At 40.6% G+C, this 21,199-nt stretch overlaps 1 protein-coding gene across 1 annotated transcript in view; it reads left to right on the forward strand.

Annotated features, from left to right (window-relative positions):
- WIF1 (WNT inhibitory factor 1) overlaps positions 1-7,563 on the forward strand; it is an 86,697-nt gene extending 79,134 nt beyond the window's left edge. The window contains exons 8-10 of the mRNA XM_060165548.1: positions 2,413-2,508; positions 3,030-3,125; positions 6,761-7,563. Of these exons, the coding sequence (XP_060021531.1) occupies positions 2,413-2,508; positions 3,030-3,125; positions 6,761-6,882 (314 nt within the window). The 3' untranslated portion in view covers positions 6,883-7,563. The remainder of the gene's footprint in view (positions 1-2,412; positions 2,509-3,029; positions 3,126-6,760) is intronic.
- The last annotated feature ends 13,636 nt before the right edge of the window (positions 7,564-21,199 follow it).

Genomic DNA, 21,199 nt, shown 5'->3' on the forward strand with positions numbered 1-21,199 from the left:
AAAATGCTCTCCATAAAAAATCAGATATTGGATAAAATAATTAAAAATCACTCATAATTCTAAGACCCAGAGATGACAGTTATTGGCGCTTATTGTAAACTATTTTTATCTTTTTTTCTATGTGAAGGATAGTCACAAATTTAAGTTACCTCACAATCTGATGGGCAGAGGAAGTTTAATATCTTTACTTTGTCAATACCTTATCTCACTGTTCTCACTGGTTAGAGTTAAAATTCGAATTGTTTAGAATTAGTCAAATCTGTTTGTCTTCAGGCAATATTTAGTCTCATTTGGGTAAAAATGTGTAATCGCTCAAGTTGACTCAGTTTACCACTGTCCAGTGGATAGATTGGTTGCAAAATATTTTCAGGAAAAGGAAGTCAATGTTACAGACACTTACAGAATTTGTAATTTTAAAACAATCATCTCTTCATGATGTTTTGGCTCCATGAGGTTTGATCTAGGAATGGCCTTCTAACCATCACCAGCAATCATATTTCTGTGGTGAGATAACTGGGAGAGAACGTCCTCCTTCCTGGCTGCAGTGATCCTAAGGGTCCTCACTTCCCTCTTGCCAAGAAAACAAAAAGGTCCTTGGAGTCACTGAAAAGATTCTCTCCATCAATCATTCTCTGCATTGTCCCTGGATACCAAGTTCACATCTCATAGAATATGGGGAAACTTGGGCTCACCAAGTATTTCACAATAACTCCTCCATCTTTTCTGCCATATAGTTATTGTCCCACATCTTGCTTACTTGAAAAAACCCAGTGCATTGCAGAGTACTGTGATATGATCCAATTTTGTGCATATGATGGGGACAGATGTTTCTTTGATGCAAATGGAAATTCAGAATTAGGTATTCCTTTCCTTAAATTAGAGTTGGGATGTTGACCAAATAGTAAATGCTATTATTTGTATCCAAACCTATCAAAAAGTACACTTTTGGATTTTTAATGGTCAATAAAAAGGTGGCATTCTAATATTAAGATTGTTTTAATACATGTTTCTAGAACATCCCTGCATCAGAAGAACCTACAGGTCTAATGGCATTCCAGGTTCTTGAGAGATTCTAACATCTCAATATTATGTCTCTATTATCTCCACAATGACTAAATGCTGCTTTGGTTGATTTATATATGAAGAAAGTCATTTTTGGAGAAATAAAAAGAGAAGAAAGTGTTTTTAGCAAAATTACTTTCATATGGGATTCACTCTGTGTTTGTCAAGCATAATGCTTGCCTGGAAAAAAACTTCACCCTTAAGATGGCAAATTCTAGATTGCAGAGGGAGAATAAATAGCTTCAAAAGTAAGAGAAAAGAAGAATATTATATAATTCTTACATCTAAGGCCCTATTCCAGCTCTAAAATCCTGTGATTCAAAGATCTGTGAAAAGACTAGCAATACTCATTTGGCACAGAGATAAAAGAAAGAATGATGTATCATTAGGATCTAAGACATTCCAGGAAAATGCACAGGTGTGGAATCAGGCCCCTTTTGTGCCCCACCTCATATCCTTCTCAGCCAGCCTTTCACTCCAGCCACTGCTATGACCTATTTTGCACAGACATAGCCTAATTGCACCTTAGCTGTGTCACACTTCTCTTGCTTTCCACCCAGAGACTCCTGAGTACTAAAAAAAAAAAATAGAATCTGCACTCACACAGTCACAGAATGGGAACGCAAGCAAGTTATTCCATGGGGTGACCTTTGATCAGTGGGAGACAAGTACAGATGGATAAATGCTGCCCTCTTCCTTCCTTCAGTCACCTTGAAGGTGCAGTCAGTCTACCTGGCTCCTCAGAAAGACGCTGCAGGATAGAGCCCAGTTGCCCATAGTGATGACCAACCCACAAACATACTATACTTTTGCGTTGGCTTTCCCTCCTTCGCCGTTTTACTCTCCCCACCCCCCATTCCTGACCCCTAGGACCACTTCCCAAATAAACTCTGCACGCAGGCCCTGCTTTCTGGAGAATCCGAGGCTAAGACAGAAGTCATCATGTCCAGGTATAGGCCTGCTTTCAGAAAAAGTGACATAGAAAAATCAGAACTCAGAAAAGATCAGTTAGGGCGTCATTCCTATCTTCATTTTTAGTATACCTTAAATTACAAGCGTTTATGAATCAGTTAAAACATTATTCTTTTTTTTTAAAGTAATATAAATACATTTGAACATCTTCATTGTAGAAGATACGTATCCAGAATCATAAGTAAGAAGACTAGCCTGTTTGTTCCAGAAACGAGACTCAAACGGTAACAAAGCCAGGGTAGACCAGAAATAAGTGGAAATAACTGCTACTTAAAAGGCCTGATCCTCTCAAAGCCTTGCAGTTCCTCTGGAAAAAATGTAATTGCCTCTGAATGAAGCACAGAGTTCCTTGCTTATTTGCATTCTTCTCTATTTCAGGCAAATGCCCGCAGCCCTGTCGAAATGGAGGTAAATGCATTGGCAAAAGTAAATGCAAGTGCTCCAAAGGTTACCAAGGAGACCTCTGTTCAAAGCGTAAGTACCCCGAACACATAGTCGATCTTGTGTTACAGGGTAATTAAACTAGTAGGAGTCTCTTCTCTCTTCATGACTTCTGTACCTACTGCATGTTGCTCGGGCATCACAGTTAACCTTTCTTCACTGACATATGTTTCCTTGAAGTGGACCAAAGACGTTGTATGAAATCCATGCACGTAAAAAAACCTTAGACACATTCGCACACACAACCAAACTTTTTAACTCTTAGGAGTTTTCTTAAGGAAGATGAACTTCCATCGCCCAGCAGTTTCAAAGTCCTCCTGAGCATCTATTGTGAATGAGAAGCACCAAGTCTAGTTTAAGATTACTCTCAGGACTGTTTCAAAAAGTCCAAAACTGACTTCTAGCTGGAGATTGACTCAGAAAGAAAGAAAGAAAGAAAAAAATTAAGGGATGAAGCCAAAACTAACACATTCTAAAGAACTGCAGGAAAAGCAGCTGCGTAATTCTGTTGACAAATGAAAGCTCAGGAAACATTCTATCTCCTTTGACTCTAGCTGTCTGCGAGCCTGGCTGCGGTACACACGGAACCTGCCACGAACCCAACAAATGCCAATGTCAGGAAGGCTGGCATGGAAGACACTGCAATAAAAGTGAGTGCGAGCCGTCTGGGGAGCCAGCCTTTTGCATGTCTGTTTCCTGGCTCCAAAGGCGGATGGACAAGCCTAACTCAGCCCTGCTTTCCTTTTCAGGAAAGCAACTTCTCCTCCACTGCCTATTCTCCCCCGTGCTTCTCTGCATGCCACACCCCGCCCCACCCGGTACTCTCTAAACTGTAGAGCCTAAGCTTTAGAGTATAAAGAGGAAAGAAAGCATCACTGTAAAATAACACCACAAATATCTTCCAGGCTGAATTAGTACTACGTGGTGATTTGGTAATACGGTATGTTAACTGTGATAGAAATAAGTAAGATTTTAAATCAAATGTAGATCGGTATCTACATGGTTCTGATTTTATCATTCAGGATTGATCGGTCAGCATATAGAACATGAAGAGTTCTGCTCTGTAAAATCTTTAAACTGTATTGGTTATGGTATGCTTTAAATGGGTTCTTTTGTGGGACGGTAAAGGTCTGTGAAGTACGGGAGAGATGTTATCATGGAGTTGTGTTTTTTTCAAATTTATTGAGTACCAAAAATGAACTAGCTATAGGCTAATAAACCACTGACCTATTTTATACACAAAATGAAAGTTGCTAAATTCAATCATTCCGTTTTGATTGATATGCTAGGCATGAATCCAGGCACTGGAGACATACCCGTGAACAGACAGAAAAGGCCCTTCCTGGTAGCACCCAGGTTCAAGAGGGAGGGACAGACAATCAGCAAGTGAAGGAAATAAATAATGCAGTTTCTGCAGGTTCATCCTGCAGCTTGAACTCAGTCTCCTGAGTATGGGCCCACTGGCCACTTTCCTTTGAGGAAAGAAAGGCTTCATTCAGTCATACAGCTCCCTTGATTAACAGACATCCAGGTTGTGTCTCCAAAATAATGTACACAAATTGAACAGATCCCTTTCACATCAGATGTTTTTCTAAATCAGTGGTCTCCAAAGGGTGATGCATGTAGCCCAGTGAGTGTGGAATGATCAGCTGGGTGCTGAGGGAAAATATAGTTTGAAAACATTTTTTATATCCTTTTATTACATTTATGTATAAATTTTATATGTATATATAGTTATATATCTCAATCTCTAATTTCTAATTTTTGTGCATATTTTATAACTCACATTATATTATTCTGATATGTACATATACCATTTATGTGTAGGTATACACGTTTATTTGTTTATTTTAAAGTATACCGGTGTCTGGTCTAGGCTAAGCCATTGACTTGAGTCTTTTGCACCCACCGAATTGGCTGGATGGTAGATTGAATTGGCTTCAGGTGGGCATAGCTTAACAAGAAGTGGAGCTCCTCTGGAAAAGCGTTCCTTTACCGAGGTGGGAATGATTGAACGGTATCCCTGTTAGGACATGCTTGGTGGGGGGGACCTTCGTGGGAGTAAAAGACCTATAGAAAACTAACCATTTCTGGAGCCATTTTGGAAAACAGTTAAACCAAACTCTTTACGCCACCTTTAACTCAGGATACAAACTGTGCAGTTTGTCCCCAAATCAGAGTAAGTTTCCAGAAGTCCTTGGGCCTAGGGATGACCTGAAGTGAGACCATACGTCCCAGGACTCAATTACAAAGGTCTTCTGGGACTCACATTTGGGGCCTGGTGACCGCCAACGATGATGGGAGGGGAGTACAAGAGGCACTGTTCCTGCTGTTACACCCGGTCGCTCTTCTAGGAAGAAGGCAAGTTAGGGGCCCTCATGCATGTAGTTTAGATGAGCAATTCTGACAGGTCTGCCAGCCACCAAATAGCACTCCCACTTGCTGAAAGCTTTTGTCATCTGTTGCTCCTTCAGATCCAGGCACTGCACGTCAAGAAGATGCCTTGGTGTTTGATTCAAATGCAAACGTGTTTTCTAGGAGAGGCCACCCAGCCATTCTGTACATTGGCTGAGAGAATCAGGCTGAAAGAATGAGGTTTATGTTGATTAACGGGAGGGGACAAGGAAGCCCTGAGGCACAGAGTTCTGCTAAGAACCGACCCCCAGCAGGGTGACATGCTGAGAGGTCCCAGGCACCCAGACCTTCCTACTTGGGAGGAGGATACTGGAGACAGACTCCCCAGCTTAGGCTCCCCTCACCAGGGAGGTGTGGGCTTCATGGGTTGCAGGGTGAGCAGCAGGGTAGGGATTTACTGCAGCGAATTGTTGGCTCATTGTTTTGGCCGCGCCATGAGCTACTAGCCTACATACCGACAATTCAAAGAGACACATTCAGGAACAAAGTATTCTGTTCTCAGTGGTTACTTAATGGCATGCTTGCATTTATTTATTTATTTGGCTGCACCAGGTCTTCTTTGCAGCATGTGGGATCTAGTTCCCTGGCCAGGGATCGAACCCGGGCCCCTGCATTGGGAGTGTGGAGTCTTAGCCACTGGACCACCAGGGAAGTCCCCCCATGCTTGCATTTAAAAACCACAAGGAAGGGACGTCCCTGGTGGCGCAGTGGTTAAGAATCCGCCTGCTAGTACAGGGAACACGGGTTTGAGCCCTGGTCCGGGAAGATCCCACGTGCTGCGGAGCAACTAAGCCCGTGCGCCACAACTACTGAGCCTGCGCTCTAGAGCCCGCGAGCCACAACTACTGAGCCCATGTGCCACAACTACTGAAGCCCATGCACCTAGAGCCCGTGCTCTGCAACAAGAGAAGCCACCGCAATGAGAGGCCTGTGTGCAACCAAGAGTAGCCCCCGCTCACCGCAACTAGAGAAAGCCCGCGCACAGCAACAAAGACCCAACACAGCCTAATTAGTTAATTAATTAAAATAAACTTTAGAAAAAACCACAAGGAACAAATGAAATGCCAAACTTGACTCTAATGCACAGGAAGATGGAGGCAGATTTTTAAAGTGTGATTGCTGTTTTGGATCAGTTTTAGGAAATCAGTAGAAGTGAGTCAGTGCCCAGAAGCATCTCCAGAAGTTCACAAGTAATAAGAAAAGAGGCTTCAAGTTGTGTAACTCAGTGTTACACTCCACTTATAATGAGCTGGAAATGCTATCGATAGATGCCCACCTTCACCGAAACTCACAAATCCCCATTGATAAGGAGTCGGTTCAAATCATAACCTTTCTCTAACATGTGTACTGGAGTCCTTAATTCTTATAAAATTCCTACTTTGTGTAAACGCAATAGCCACGCCTAATCATGTGATCTATATGAAGAATGGGGGTTATTACATTGAACTAGATCAACGTAATGGAGTCTGGTTTTACAAGGCAGTGAAAGGATCAATGACCAAGTCCTCTGCAGAAGCATCCCTGCTATTGAGACCTCAGTGCTAGATCCTTACCAACTCTTGGGTGGAGAACATCCTTCCATTCAATCACATTCATCCAAAGTTTGCATCAAGAGTATCTGCATGGCCAAAATACACAGTGAATCAGAGATTCAGTGGAAGCCAGATTTGATGGAGTTAGTAAAATGGGTTTCTTTTAACAGAGATCTTGAACCTGTAACATCTCTTCATTCAGGTAGCTTTTTGTGATTGCTGTGATCTTTCACTCTGGGTTGAAAAGGGAAAATGGATTTCATTTGAATGATTAATAATGAATCTGAAGAGCCTGTTTTTGTAGTTTCTTTTCTTTTAAGCTGTGAATAATTTTGCAGGGTACGGAGCCAGCCTCACGCATGCCCTGAGGCCAGCAGGCGCCGGGCTCAGGCAGCACACGCCTTCACTTAAAAAGGCCGAGGAACGGCAGGACCCACCTGAATCCAATTACATCTGGTGAACTCCGGCATCTGAAACGTTTTAAGTTACACCAAGTTCATAGCCTTTGTTAACCTTTCATGTGTTGAATGTTCAAATAATGTTCATTACAGTTAAGAATACTGGCCTGAATTTTATTAGCTTCATTATAAATCACCAAGCTGATATTTACTCTGCCTTTTAAGTTTTCTAAGTACATCTGTAGCGTAATGGTATAGATTTTCTTGTTTCAGTGCTTTGGGACTGATTTTATGTTATGTAAGTTGTTCAGGTTAAATTTTTGTCTTTTCAGTGTGTAGTTGGCAGATAATTTCCAAAAGTACAATGCATTCATGATGTCGAGGGGCTGGGCAACATTAGAGAAGATAAATGGAACAAAAATGCATAAATCACAAGGGTCTGGATGAAGCAGTTATAAAAGTGCAGAAGTTATAGCATTTCAAATTATATTGTCACGTATTTAGACATTTGTCACATTTTTTAAATTCCCCTTATTTCTAAACTCACAATACATTTTGACCTTACCATGATTCCAGAGAATTCAGTATTGAAAAAAAAAAAAAAGAGAGAAAGAAACAACACTGTGGTAGTGGCATTAAACGATATAATATATTGTAAACACAATAAAATAGGGAATATAATGTATGAACTTTTGGCATTGGCTTGAAGCAATATAATATATTGTAAACAAACACAGCTCTTACATAAACATTTTATACTGTTTGTGTGTATAAAATAAAGGTGCTGCTTTAGTTTTCTGAGTGTTGTATGGAGTGGTCTTTGCATGTGTTATTTTATGAAAATAAAGTTGGTTGCAATTGAGTGGAAGTTAAAACTTTGCAGTATCACAAAATAACAGAAGATATTCTTTCCCTGACTCTGTCCTAGCTCTCCAGCCTCATCTCTCCCTCCCAGTTCTTTCTCTACTCCAGCCATGTCACACTACGCTCTGTTGTCAGAGCCTGCAGCACTCCTATTTATGTCAGCTCCCAGCTTAGTTGTCATTTCTTTCAAAAAGTCTTTTCTAACTAGGATGTGTTAAATATCCCTTAGTGAAGACTTTCGAAAGGTGTGAAAATGTTGCAAATAAAAGTGCTACCAGTTGGGAATGTATTCAATAAATTGGTGCAGCCACTATGGAAAACCTTAAAAAACTAAAAATGGAGTTACCATATGATTCAGCAATCCCACTCCTGGGCATATATCTGGAGAAAATCATAGTTCAAAAAGATATGTGCACATTCTTAACAGCACTATTTATCAATACAATAGCCAAGACATGGAAACAACCTAAATGTCCATCAACAGATGAATGGATAAAGAAGATGTGTGTGTGTACACACACACACACACACACACACACACACACACACACACACACACACAGAGTGGAACATTACTCAGCCATAAAAAAGAATGAAATAACATCATTTGCAGCTACATGGATGGACCTAGAGGTTGTCATACTGAGTGAAGTAAGTCAGACAAAGATATGATATCGCTTATATGTGGAATCTAAAAACAATGATACAACTGAGCTTATTTACAAAACAGAAACAGACTCCCAGACTTAGAGAACAAACTTATGGTTACCAGTGGGTGAAGGGTGGGGGGAGGTATAGACTGGGAGTTTGGGATTGACATGTACACACTGCTATATTTAAAATAGATAACCAACAGAGAAAGACAAATAGCATGTGATAGCGCTTATATGTGGAATCTAAAAAAATGGTACAAACGAACTTATTTACAAAACAGAAACAGAGTCACTGATACAGAAAATAAACTTATGGTTACCAAGGGGGTAAGGTGGGGGGATAAATTGGAAGATTGGGATTGACATATATACACTACTATATATAAAATAGATAACTAATAGGGACCTACTGTATAGCACAGGGAACTCTACATAATACTCTGTACTGACCTATATGGGAAAAGAATCTAAAAAAGAGTGGATGTATGTATGTGTATAGCTGGTTTGCTTTGCTGTGCAGCAGAAACTGGTACAACATTATAAATCAACTATACTCCAATACAAATTAATTTAAAAATAAAAAAGATAACCAACAAGGACCTACTATATAGCACAGGGAACGCTGCTCAATATTCTGTAATAACCTAAATGGGAAAAGAATTTGAAAAAGAATAGATACATGTATAACTGAATCGCTTTGCTGTACACCTGAAACTAACACAACATTATTAATCAAATATGCTCCAATGTAAAATAAAAATTTTAAAACGATGTGATATATATATACAATAGAATATTACTCAGCCATAAAAAAAAATGAAATAGTGCCACTTGCAGCAACATGGATGGACCTAGAGATTATCATACTAAGTGAAGTCAGAGAAAGACAAATATCATATGATATCACTTATATGTGGAATCTAAAATATGCAAATGAACTTATTTACAAAACAGAAACAGATTCACAGACATACAAAACAAACTTACGGTTACCAAAGGGGAAAGGGGGTGGGGGAGGGATAAATTAGGAGTTTGGGATTAGCAGATAAGCACTACTATACATAAAACAGATAAACGACAAGGTCCTACTATATAGCACAGGGAACTATATTCAATATCCTGTAATAAACCATAAAGGAAAATAGTCTGAAAAAAAATATACATATATATATATATAATATCTGAATCACTTTGCTATACATCAGACACTAAGACACACTGTAAATCAACTATACTTCAATTTTTTTAATAAGTGCTACCATTTATTAAGAACCTATTGGTTCCCAAGAAAAATATATGTTACCTTACAACCCTACGGGGCAAGTATCATTACGCCCTTTTACATATAAGAAAACTGAGTCATGGAGATAGAAAGCAGTTTACCCATGATCACACATGAGAGGGACGGGTTTGAATCCATGTCATCTGCCTCTGAAGCCTTAACACTATGCTGTTCTTCCTCCCTTCCTTTTCTCAGCAAATACAGCAGAACACAAAACTCTACAAATCCTAGGTAGCAACTTTCCAACATATTTTATTCTCCTCATTCTCCCAGGGGAATGTGGACCTTATTTTATAGATAGTCTACAGTCCACAAGTTCTCTCACACCAGGCAGTGGCATAATCAGTTGTGTGATTTAGGGAAGTGACATGTGTTATGGGAAGAAATCAAGGGAGAGGCTGGAAGCAGAGTGACCGCATCTTGTTACAGTGCTAGACCACAGCGATCTTTCTCCTCTAGCCAGAGCCCAGGGTGTCAGCCTGTGCTCACAAAGACTTGGCAAAGCAGGCCAGGAGCCAGGGAGCGAACCCTGAGAATCCTAATATGAGAACTGACTTATTTATTAAAGACTTTAAAATAAAAAGTCCAGATGCGTGATTATGAGGATCTAAAAGGTGGCAGAATGTTAAGTTTGGGGACAGGATAATAATAATAATAGTTGATACTTAGGTAGTGCTTAGTTTATTCTGAACACATTACTTGTATTAACTCATAATGAATAACAGAATAGTGGGGAAGTTAGACCGAAGGCATGGTGACAAACTGCAATGGTCTAGGTTGGTCATCTCCAAACGATTCTGATTGCACACTCCAGTAGAAAATGTTGAACCCATAGTCCTATATATGACTATTATTTATCTACATATATAACTGTTCCAAGATGTACATCATAAAAGCCAGAAATGTTAAAAGGAAGAGGTAAATTCTACACTGTGGGTGGGAATATAAGTTGGTGCAGCCACTGTGGAAAACAGTATGGAGGTTGCTCAGAAAACTAAAAATAGAGTTACCATATAATCCAACAATCCCACTCCTCGGCATATAACCAGATAAAACTATAATTCGAAAAGATACATGCACCCCTATGTTCATAGCAGCACTATTCACAATACCCAAGACATGGAAACAACCTAAATGTCCATTGACAGATGAACAGATAAAGAAGATGTGGTACATATATATAATGGAATGCTACTCAGCCATAAAAAAGAATGAAATAATGCCATTTGCAGCAACATGGCTGCAACTAGAGATTATCATACTAAATGAAGTAAGTCAGAAAGAGAAAGACAAATACCATATGATATCACTTATATGTGGAATCTAAAATATGACACAAATGAACCTAACTATGAAACAGAAACAGAATCAGACATAGAGAACAGACTGGTGGTTGCCAAGGGAAAGGGGGTTGAGGGGGGGATGGATTGGGAGGCTGGGGTTAGCAGATGTAAGCTATTACATATAGAATGGATAAACAACAAGGTCCTACTGTATAGCACAGAGAATTACATTCAATATCCTATGATAAATCACAATGGAAAAGAACATAAAAAAAAGACTATGTAGGGACTTCCCTGGTGGTCCAATGGTTACGACTCCACACTGCCAATGCAGGGGTTGTGGGTTCGATCTCTGGTTGGGGAACTGAGATCCTGCATGCTGCACGGCACGGCCAAAAAAAAAGAATGTGTGTGTATATATATACATATATATGTATTAGTGAATCACTTTGCTGTACAGCAGTTATTAACACAACATTGTAAATCAAATACAGTTCAATAAAAAATAAATTTAAAAAGGAAGGGGTAAAAATATATGTAACAGCTCTAATACTTTCTTCACTTACCCCAGAAGATAGCTTTATGTACACCTGGAGTACACACACAGCCCCAGGAAACTTCAGGTAAAGGGGAGAGATAACAGGATCTGAAATGTCTTTAGTGTCAGAGAGGAGAGTTTGGACTCGAGAGAAATTTCAAATCTAAGCAGGGGACTGGATGACTGATCAGATGTAAGGGTTAAGAAAAGAGAGGAATCTGGACAGTGACGCTAATGAGTAAGGAGGAACAAGTGTGAGCAGGGGTGAGGGTTTCCAGACATACTGAGTTTGGTTTTGAAGATGCTGAGTTTCATGTGCCTTTAGGACCTCTTGGTAGAAATGTCTGCTACGGCATTTGGAAATACAGTTAGGAGGGTAAGCCAAAAATTTGTTGACTATTAGTCATTTTATAAATGAATAATACTAGTCATATATTGAATTACTTTTAATAAAAATATACATAATGGCTTTATTTGGTGAGGTGCAGTATGATTCACTTGTATTTTATTGTGTTTTTAGATTCTACATACAGTTAACATCCTTTGCTGCTTACCTATGTATATGTTTACTTATATAACAGTAAGGCCTTTACTATTTGGCAAATTGATTGAGCTCTTCCTTCATCCTTCCCTCCACCATATGTATTATGAATCTTCATCCTTTGGTCACTTTGTCAATTTATGTAGAATCACAACAATGGAGGCCAGCTCTTGAAACGAAGGCCAGTAATACAGGGTATGAAATAATTGTTGTTACTCTTATGAAGTTACCACAGAAGAGGAGGAGGGGGAGGAAGAAGACAAAGAAGGAAGAGGAGAGAATATTAATATACCTAAAAAATAATTTAGAAGTTGAAGTAGGGACTTCCCTGGTGGCACAGTGGTTGAGAGTCTGCCTGCCGATGTGGGGGACGCGGGTTCGTGCCCCGGTCCGGGAGGATCCCACATGCCGCGGAGCGGCTGGGCCCGTGAGCCATGGCCGCTGAGCCTGTGCGTCCGGAGTCTGTGCTCCACAACGGGAGAGGCCACAACAGTGAGAGGCCCGCGTACCGCAAAAAAAAAAAAAAGTTGAAGTAGGAGGGAGTGAAGGCAGCCTGAGAAGATGTACACCGTTTGGCAAGATAAAATAAGTAGGAGAAATGAGGCAAGAGGAAATAAAAGTTAGACAGTAAAACGGATCCAGGAGTGAGCTTAGGACAAAGGCGTACAGGGACTTTTTCACACTTGGGAGAGATGGACTGCATACTTAGCTCTAAGCTCTGCTCCAGCACCTCAAAGAGGAAACCATGGCTGGTTATGAGCCCCAAAGACCATAAACACAGAAACTAAATAGTTGCTCAGGGGAAGTTAAACTATACAAGGAATTCACATTAGGACTTGATCAAGACATGTAGGTCTGTGGGCATCCCTTCAAGCTGATAGTCTTTAAAATATCTCTTCCACATTTATTTACAGAGGAGCTGCATGAATAAAAGGTTTCTATGTGGGCTTCCCTGGTGGCGCAGTGGTTGAGAGTCCACCTGCCGATGCAGGGGACACGGGTTCGTGCCCTGGTCCGGGAAGATCCCACATGCCACGGAGCGGCTGGGCCCGTGAGCCATGCATGGCCGCTGAGCCGGTGCGTCCAGAGCCTGTGCTCTGCAACGGGAGGGGCCACAGCAGTGAGAGGCCCGCGTACCGGAAAAAAAAAAAAACAACAAAAACCCTCTCGAGCTAAATCCAGCCAAACTACTCAGAGGGAAGATTATTGGGCATACTGTTACTTGATCACACCCCTTGAAATTCTTAACACCTCTGCAAGTAGCTTCTCAAAGTATTCCCTTCAATCATACACAGTACTCCTCTTAAAAGGAGTTTCTTTGTTTTTGTTTTTTGATGCTTTTTATTTCATTTGGCAGTGCCATGCGGGATCTTAGTTCCCTGACCAAGGATTGAACCCACACCCTCTGCAGTGGAAGCGCAGAGTCTTAACCACTGGACCGCCAGGGAAGTCCCAAAGAAGTTTTATTAACTAGATTTTTTTTCTCATCTCATTCCATGTCCAGTGAGCCTAATGACACAACCTGAGCTTGATACACTAGGCATAGCCCCACATGAGCCAGGCCTTATACCAACTCCAACTGAGAGCAGAGAGCAATGTCTCCTGTGGGTTCTCGTAATGAGGTCAGAGTGTCACGTAATACAAAATGCTCTCAGTAATACAGACAGAGTAACAACAGATAGGCCTGTTTCTTTCCATATTCTTCAAGAAGGCACAGATCACCACAATAAGGTACAATTTAATGAAAACTTTTCTACCAAAGTAGGAGAGAGGAAGGGGCTATTGGAGGAGAGCAATTTTTAAATTGGGTAAATGAGAAACATGGCCCTTTCAGAAGAATTTCCTGAGGCAAAGAAAATCAGAAAAGGAAAGAAAACAAATGCCTATCCAAAGACAGGAGTTTCATCATCATAATTTTAGGCAGTTTATGCAAGTGGTGCAAATATACAAGTTTAATAAGCATATTGAATAAATGTCCTCCATATGGCTCAACATAAAGAAACAGAAACCATGTATAGGAAACTGACATCATAAAACAAAGTATTCAGGTGTTCAGTAAGATTTTTTTAAATTCTAATGTAAACTCCAAATGTAAATTGATTTTGCACCTGTTTACTGGTTTATTATCAGTGAGAGTATAAAAATTACAAATGAGGGCTCCCCTGGTGGCACAGTGGTTGAGAGTCCGCCTGCCGATGAAGGGGACACAGGTTCGTGCCCCGGTCCGGGAGGATCCCACATGCTGCGGAGCGGCTGGGCCTGTGAGCCATGGCCGCTGAGCCTGTGCGTCCGGAGCCTGTGCTCCGCAGCGGGAGAGGCCACAACAGTGAGAGGCCCACGTACCGCAAAAAAAAAAAAGAAAATTACAAATGAAAAATAATTTGCATTAAGCATTGGCATTATGGGATTGTTCCTTGGTAACATATTTCCCTTCCTAATCATGATTGGCTTGCACAACTGCTGAAATTACCTGGTATGTTTTGAAAATTCAAACGAAGAAGAGCTACTCTGAGATGACAAATAATCTAAAAAATCCACAGGAGAATCATTGAAAGTTGGTTCACTGCAGGGTGAATCCTTAGCTTCCTGCTCCAGTGGACAGGACACTGGACAGTCCAGCCTTGAGCATGGCCTTGAGGCTGGATCTGGGGCCATGGGTGGGAGAAAAGAGCAAGAGGAGAGCAGAGAGCCTTAATCAACTGTAATCCCGGGTAAGGACCAGCTAGGAAATTTGAGGGGCTCAGAGCAAAGTGAAAATGTGGAGTCTCTTGTTCAAAAAGTATTAAGACTATCAAGATGGTGACAACAGGGCACTGAACCAAGCCTGGGATCCTTCTTTGTGCGGGGCCCCATGCAACTGCACAATTCACACATCCAGGAGCAAGGCCTTAGGTCCATGGACAAGGAGGTTTAGATAAAATGCAGAACACCAGCCCCTCCTTAGACACTGGCCAAATGAGCTCTTCCATTTCCTGTCCTTCTCTTGACTCCAGAACCCAAGCCTCGAGAACGAAGGACTCAGTAGCTATCAAATCAAAGTCAGTGACCATTTACTGAATTTCTCCTGTATTAATATCACAAACACAAAAACAGGAAAGAAATTAGAGGGCAAATTAAGGGACAAATATTTATTGCTTTGTGCTTCAGTCCAGTCAAGTTCTTTGAACTTCAGTTCCTGCTTGAGAAAGAGTTTGTAGCTTTAAGTTTACAGCTCACGAGGGAAAGATATATTTCAGATTTCTGTGAATAATCCATTTTAACCAAAAAGATAATCTTGGGTTTTTCCAATTTATAACTAGTGGTCTTTATTAGGAGACAGAAAGGCAGAAACCTGGCTGGAGTTGGGACCTTAAGCCTTGTGATAGAAATTAAGCTCATCTCCACCCATGGAAGCTTGATTCGATGAAGAGCCTTTATGACACTCTCCAGAAACTCCAAAGATAAATGTCCCCAAAGTCCAAATTAGTCTTGCCTCACTTCAAGGAAACACCCAAAAACTAAAAAGCAAATCTGTCATTTTTTTTCCTACTCTGTAAAGATCAATATTTATTCAGAGTTTGCATTTGAGCCTAAAGCATAACACACTTTGGAAAGAAGCAAACGCTGCCTCTGCAGAAGCAAGCCAGCCACGGGCACCTAGTCCACTGGGCACCTCGTTGAATAATGAATCCTTGGCTAGTGTCACAAGAGCCAAACCCCCAGTATCCTACTGGAGTTTGTTTTGTTTTGTTTTTGCGTTACGCGGGCCTCTCACTGTTGTGGCCTCTCCCGCTGCGGAGCACAGGCTCCGGACGCACAGGCTCAGCGGCCATGGCTCACGGGCCCAGCCGCTCCGCGGCATGTGGGATCTTCCCGGACCAGGGCACGAACCCGTGTCCCCTGCATCGGCAGGCGGACTCTCAACCACTGCGCCACCAGGAAGCCCCCTACTGGAGTTTTAAAGCTGCTTTGCTTTTTAGTCATTTGTATCTTCTGCCCTGGCGTATTTGGATTACGTACTACCTTGTTTCTAAACCAAAACCAGACTGAGAAGGCAGCTTCAGAGTAACCAGCCGAGGTGAGCCTTAAGGCTGCAGCCATCCTGGCTCCACATTGAAGCCACCCTTGAAATGAGGATGTGAACACAGGTTATTCCATGACAACTTGTCTCGATATAGGTGGCTAAAAATGTACTAAAGGAAATTACTGCAGCGTTTTCGCCTTTAGAAGAAAAAAATGACCCTTAAAACAGACCATCAGGTTGAAATATAAGCAAGTTGTAGCTTCCTTGGCTTTGCTGAGTGTCCACACTTTTATGTGCGCGCCAACCGGAGACGGACATTCCACGGAGGGGTATTACTGAGAGTTCTGGCAGAATGGGGTAACAGAAGAACTAACAGGGTGTCTTTCTGGTAAATGAACATTAGCCCAAGACAGAAGTAGTATGCCAAAGTTTTCAGGGGACCTTTCCGTGGAAGTTTTGGTTCACAGCATCTCTGTGAGGGGGTTATTAGTTCAAAGGCGAAACTGAGGCTAAGGTTTGCTGAAGATCATAAAATAATTTAGAAGCAATAATAATCATCCTAGTTGTGGGGATTACAAAATTGTGTCCTGGAGGACACTGGTTGCTCGAGATGTTTGTAGGAGTTACATGAAAACAGGATTCTGGGGTCAAATAAGTCTAAGAGATGGGGAGTGACACTAAATTAGGGAGTTGTCTCTACAATAGCCCTGCTCAGAGTTTGAACTGAGAGGGGATTAAATGCAGCATTCCCCGAGCTTATTTGATCAGAGACCTTTTTCCCCTAAAGCATTTCCCAGGAATAAAATTCCACACAGCACACTTTGGGGAGCAAAGCCATGAAGTTTCTGGAGGCAGGTCTTTACCACACCCTTTTTTGCTTCAGAAGTTTTTATGTTATCCTACCTGTTTGAAGGTAATCCAAGGAAAACTGAAATTTGTAGCTCGCAATACAAAGAACTTTCGATTTAAATTGTGAATTAGTTGGTTTTAGGTAATTTGCTTATTTTCTCCCTATGTATTCCAGAATAAATTGATCTGTTATATTCTGGTTTTACTCATTTAAAGGAGTATTAGAAAACACTTTCATTGCTATAAGTACTTTTAAACTTTATTTTTTTTATTGGAGTATAGTTGCTTTACAATACTGTGTTAGTTTCTACTATACAGCAAAGTGAATCAGCTATACGTATACATATATCCCCTCTTTTTTGGATTTCCTTCTCTTTAGGTCACCACAGAGCACTGAGTAGAGTTCTCTGTGCTATACAGTAGGTTCTCATTAGTTATCTATTTTATACATAGTATCAATAGTGTATATATGTCAATCCCAATCTCCCAATACATCCCACCCCTCCCCTTCCCCCCTTGGTATCCATATGTTTGTTCTGTATGTCTGTGTCGCTATTTCTGTTTTGTAAATAAGATCGTCTATACCAATTTTTTCAGATTCCACATATATGCGTTGATATACAATTTTTGTTTTTCTCTTTCTGACTTCACTCTGTATGACAGTCTCTAGGTCCATCCATGTCTCTACAAATGACCCAATTTCGTTCCTTTTTATGGCTGAGTAATATTCCACTGTATATATGTACATATACATGTACTTATGTACATATACATGTACTTATGTACATATGTATATATAGATTTAAGTTTACAATTCATGGAACTAGTTTCATCAGCAAAAGGATAAATGGATACTTATCATGAATTACTTTTCTAAGTATTTAAGTAACATCCAACATTTAGGGAGTCCACATGAGTTACCTAGCTAAAGCACTTTAAGTCAGCTGCCTTTGGACTGTGTTTACGGTGATTCATCAATTCTTGATCTACACATTGCTTTTTTTTTTTAATAGGTCTTTACTGGAGTATAATTGCTTCACAATCCTGTGTTAGCATACATATATCCCCATATCCCCTCCCTCTTGAACCTCCCTCCCACCCTCCCTATCCCACCCCTCTAGGTCATCACAAAGCACCGAGCTGACCTCCCTGTGCTATGCTGCTGCATCCCACTAGCTAGTTATTTTACATTCGGTAATATATATATGTTGATGTTACTCTCACTTCGCCCCAGCTTCCCCCTTCCCCCACCGTGTCCGCAAGTCCATTCTCTACGTCTGCGTCTTTATTCCTGCCCTGCCACTAGGTTCGCCAGTACCATTTTTTGTTTTTTAGATTCCATATATATGTGTTAGCATATGGTATTTGTTTTTCCTTTCTGACTTACTTTACTCTGTACAACAGACTTTAGGTCCAACCACCTCACTACAAATAACTCAATTTCATTTCTTTTTATGGCTGAGTAGTCAAAACTACAATGAGGTATCACCTCACACCAGTCAGAATGGCCATCATCAAAAAATCTAGAAACAATAAATGCTGGAGAGGGTGTGGAGAAAAGGGAACCCTCGTGCACTGCTGGTGGGGATGTAAATTGATACAGCCACTATGGAGAACAGTATGGAGGTTCCTTAAAAAACTAAAAATAGAACTACCATACAACCCAGCAATCCCACTACTGGGCATATAGCCAGAGAAAACCATAATTCAAAAGAGACATGCACCACAATGTTCATTGCAGCACATCGCTTCTTAAAAACTAGTCAACTTTAAATCAGAGATGGAGGTGGTGGGAAGAGAACAAAAGGTCGCCATCTAAAGACTAACAGAGAGACAGACTGGGAATAAAGAGCGCCAACTCTGCCACTCTCTAGCTAGGCTTCTTACCCAAGACCCCAACTATGCTACATCTTAAGCTAGATGTTGCCCTATGCATTCCCCTCTCTGGGCCCTTTCTTTATTCTTAAAGGGCCCTCAAGCCCAAAGTGGTCTGAGTGCATCAAGCACTCTGATAAAGAGATCGAGAAGCTACCATTTCCTTCATTTTGCTACCAATTCAGTGCTGTTCTTGGGCGCTCACGTCCTTAAATTTAGGTCTCTCCTAACAGCGATTAATCATCCGTGGGGACAAGACAGGATCCTAGGCTAGTGCCAGGGCTTTTCCAGGATAATAAAGAAAAATACCTAACTTCAGCCTTTATAGTTCTTTACATACATTAATTTAGGTGAGCTAGAGTCAGTTTATACCAGTGCCCGAGGGAGTGGCAATTGTTAAATTTTTAAGAAGTTTATGAGCCAGTTGTTAAACCCAGCCCGTTATTAAAAATTAAATTATATAAATACAATTAAATAAATTATTAAAAAAACAAGGTTAACGAATACTTAAAACTAATGTCTTCCTAACTATTTTACTGCATTTTACTATTACCTACATTCTTGGGTTTAGGTATCTATTGTATCTGTATTAGAGGAAATATTACATCATGGTGTGCTACTGTGCATCTCTTCCAACTTCTACCTTCAGTGATGCTACTTTGATACCTTAAAATGGTTCATGGAGGGAGTACTTATACCACAGAAATTGGCAAATATTACAAATCAAGAGAGCTGGTTGTTAGACTGTTACTGTTTAATCCTCACACAAACCTTATGAGTTATGTGCACTTATTATTCCAATTATACAGATGACATGCCTAGAGCCACACAGTGGCGGAGCCAGTATTCGAACACAGGTGGTCTGGTTCCAGAATCTTGCCCTCCCGATGGTTACAGGCAGTAACACTGGTTTGGACACAACATAAAATAAAGTATATCAAGCAATGGCAGATATGTAACTTCATTCCAGATGGAAAGAAAAACATATCCACTCTAAAGGAAAGTCAGTCAAATAAAGCTACTAGAAATTCAATGGTTGAAAATTAATGACTAAATGAGAAAATGAATGCATTTCATTCGTAATAATAGGCTTACCCCAAAGGAAATGGAAAACTCTTTGCCTCCTACATCCAAGACTATGTTTACGATCTCCAGACATGCTGTGTTTCAGCTTTTACTCCTGCTCCATTCAGCTACCATTTTTAGCAAATTGTATTAGTTTCCTGCAGCTGCTGTAATAAACTACCAAAGCAACAGAAATTTATTCTCACAGTTCTGGAGGCCAGAAATGCAAAACCAGTTTCAGTGAGCTGAAACCGGATGTCATCAGAGCCTCACTCCTTCTGAAAGATCTAGGAGAGAAGCTGTTCTCTACCTCTTCCAGCTTCTGGTAGCTGTCAGCATTCCTTGGCTTGTGGCCCCTTATCTCTCTGCTCTGTGTTCACATGGCCTTCTCCTCTGTGTGTCTGTGTGCAATCTCCCTCTGCCTCTGTCCTCTTACAACAATACTTGTGATGGCATTTAGGATACACCCAGATATTCCAGGAGGAGCCCCTCCTTTCAAGACCATTAACTTAATCACATCTTTTGTCATATAAGGTAATATTCACAGGTTCCAGGAATTACAATGTGGATATATCTTTGGAATCACCATTCAGCCCACTACAGCAATCATCATTAATGACCACAGACCTACTCTATGCTGAGAGTTATGGTTACACAGAGCTACAGGCAGGAGTGCCGTCCCCTAGAAGCCTATAGCCTGTAAAGGGAGACAGAACTCATATGAAAAAGTCAATCACAGGGAACATAAAATGGTACAGCTGATGTGAAAACAGTTTGGTAGTTTCTTTTTTTTGTTTGGTTTTTTTTTTTTTTGGTAGTTTCTTAAAAAGTTAGACATAGACTTAATCATATGATGCAGCAATTCCACTCTTATGTACATGCCCGAGAGAAATGGAAACATATGCTTATTCAAGGACTTACACATGAATGTTCATAGCAGCCTTATTCATAATAGCCCCAAAGTGTAAACAGCCCAAATGTCCATCAACTGGCAAGTGACAAACACAATGTGGTGTGTCCAAACAATAGAACACCACTCAGCAGTCAAAAGAGATGAAAAACTGATATACGCTACAACATGGATGAACTTCATGCTAACTGAAAGAAGCCACACACAAAAGACCAACTTTGCATGATTCCATTTATATGAAAAATCCAGAAAAGGCAAATCTATAAGAGATGGAAAGCAGACGACTGGTTGCTCTGGGCCTGGAGGGTAGGAAACAGGGGTCAACTTCCAATGGACGTGAAGGATTTTATTGGGGTAACAGAACTGTTGCAAAACTAGATTTTGGTGATGGTTGCCAAATTCAGTAAACTTACCAAAAACAAAAAAACAAAACAAAAAAAACATTGAATTGTACAGTTAAATGGGTAACTTTCATGGTATGCCAATTATACTTCAATAAAATTATTTGTTTCAAGT

Source organism: Lagenorhynchus albirostris, chromosome 11, assembly GCF_949774975.1.
Source record: "Lagenorhynchus albirostris chromosome 11, mLagAlb1.1, whole genome shotgun sequence".
Classification (NCBI taxonomy): domain Eukaryota; kingdom Metazoa; phylum Chordata; class Mammalia; order Artiodactyla; family Delphinidae; genus Lagenorhynchus; species Lagenorhynchus albirostris.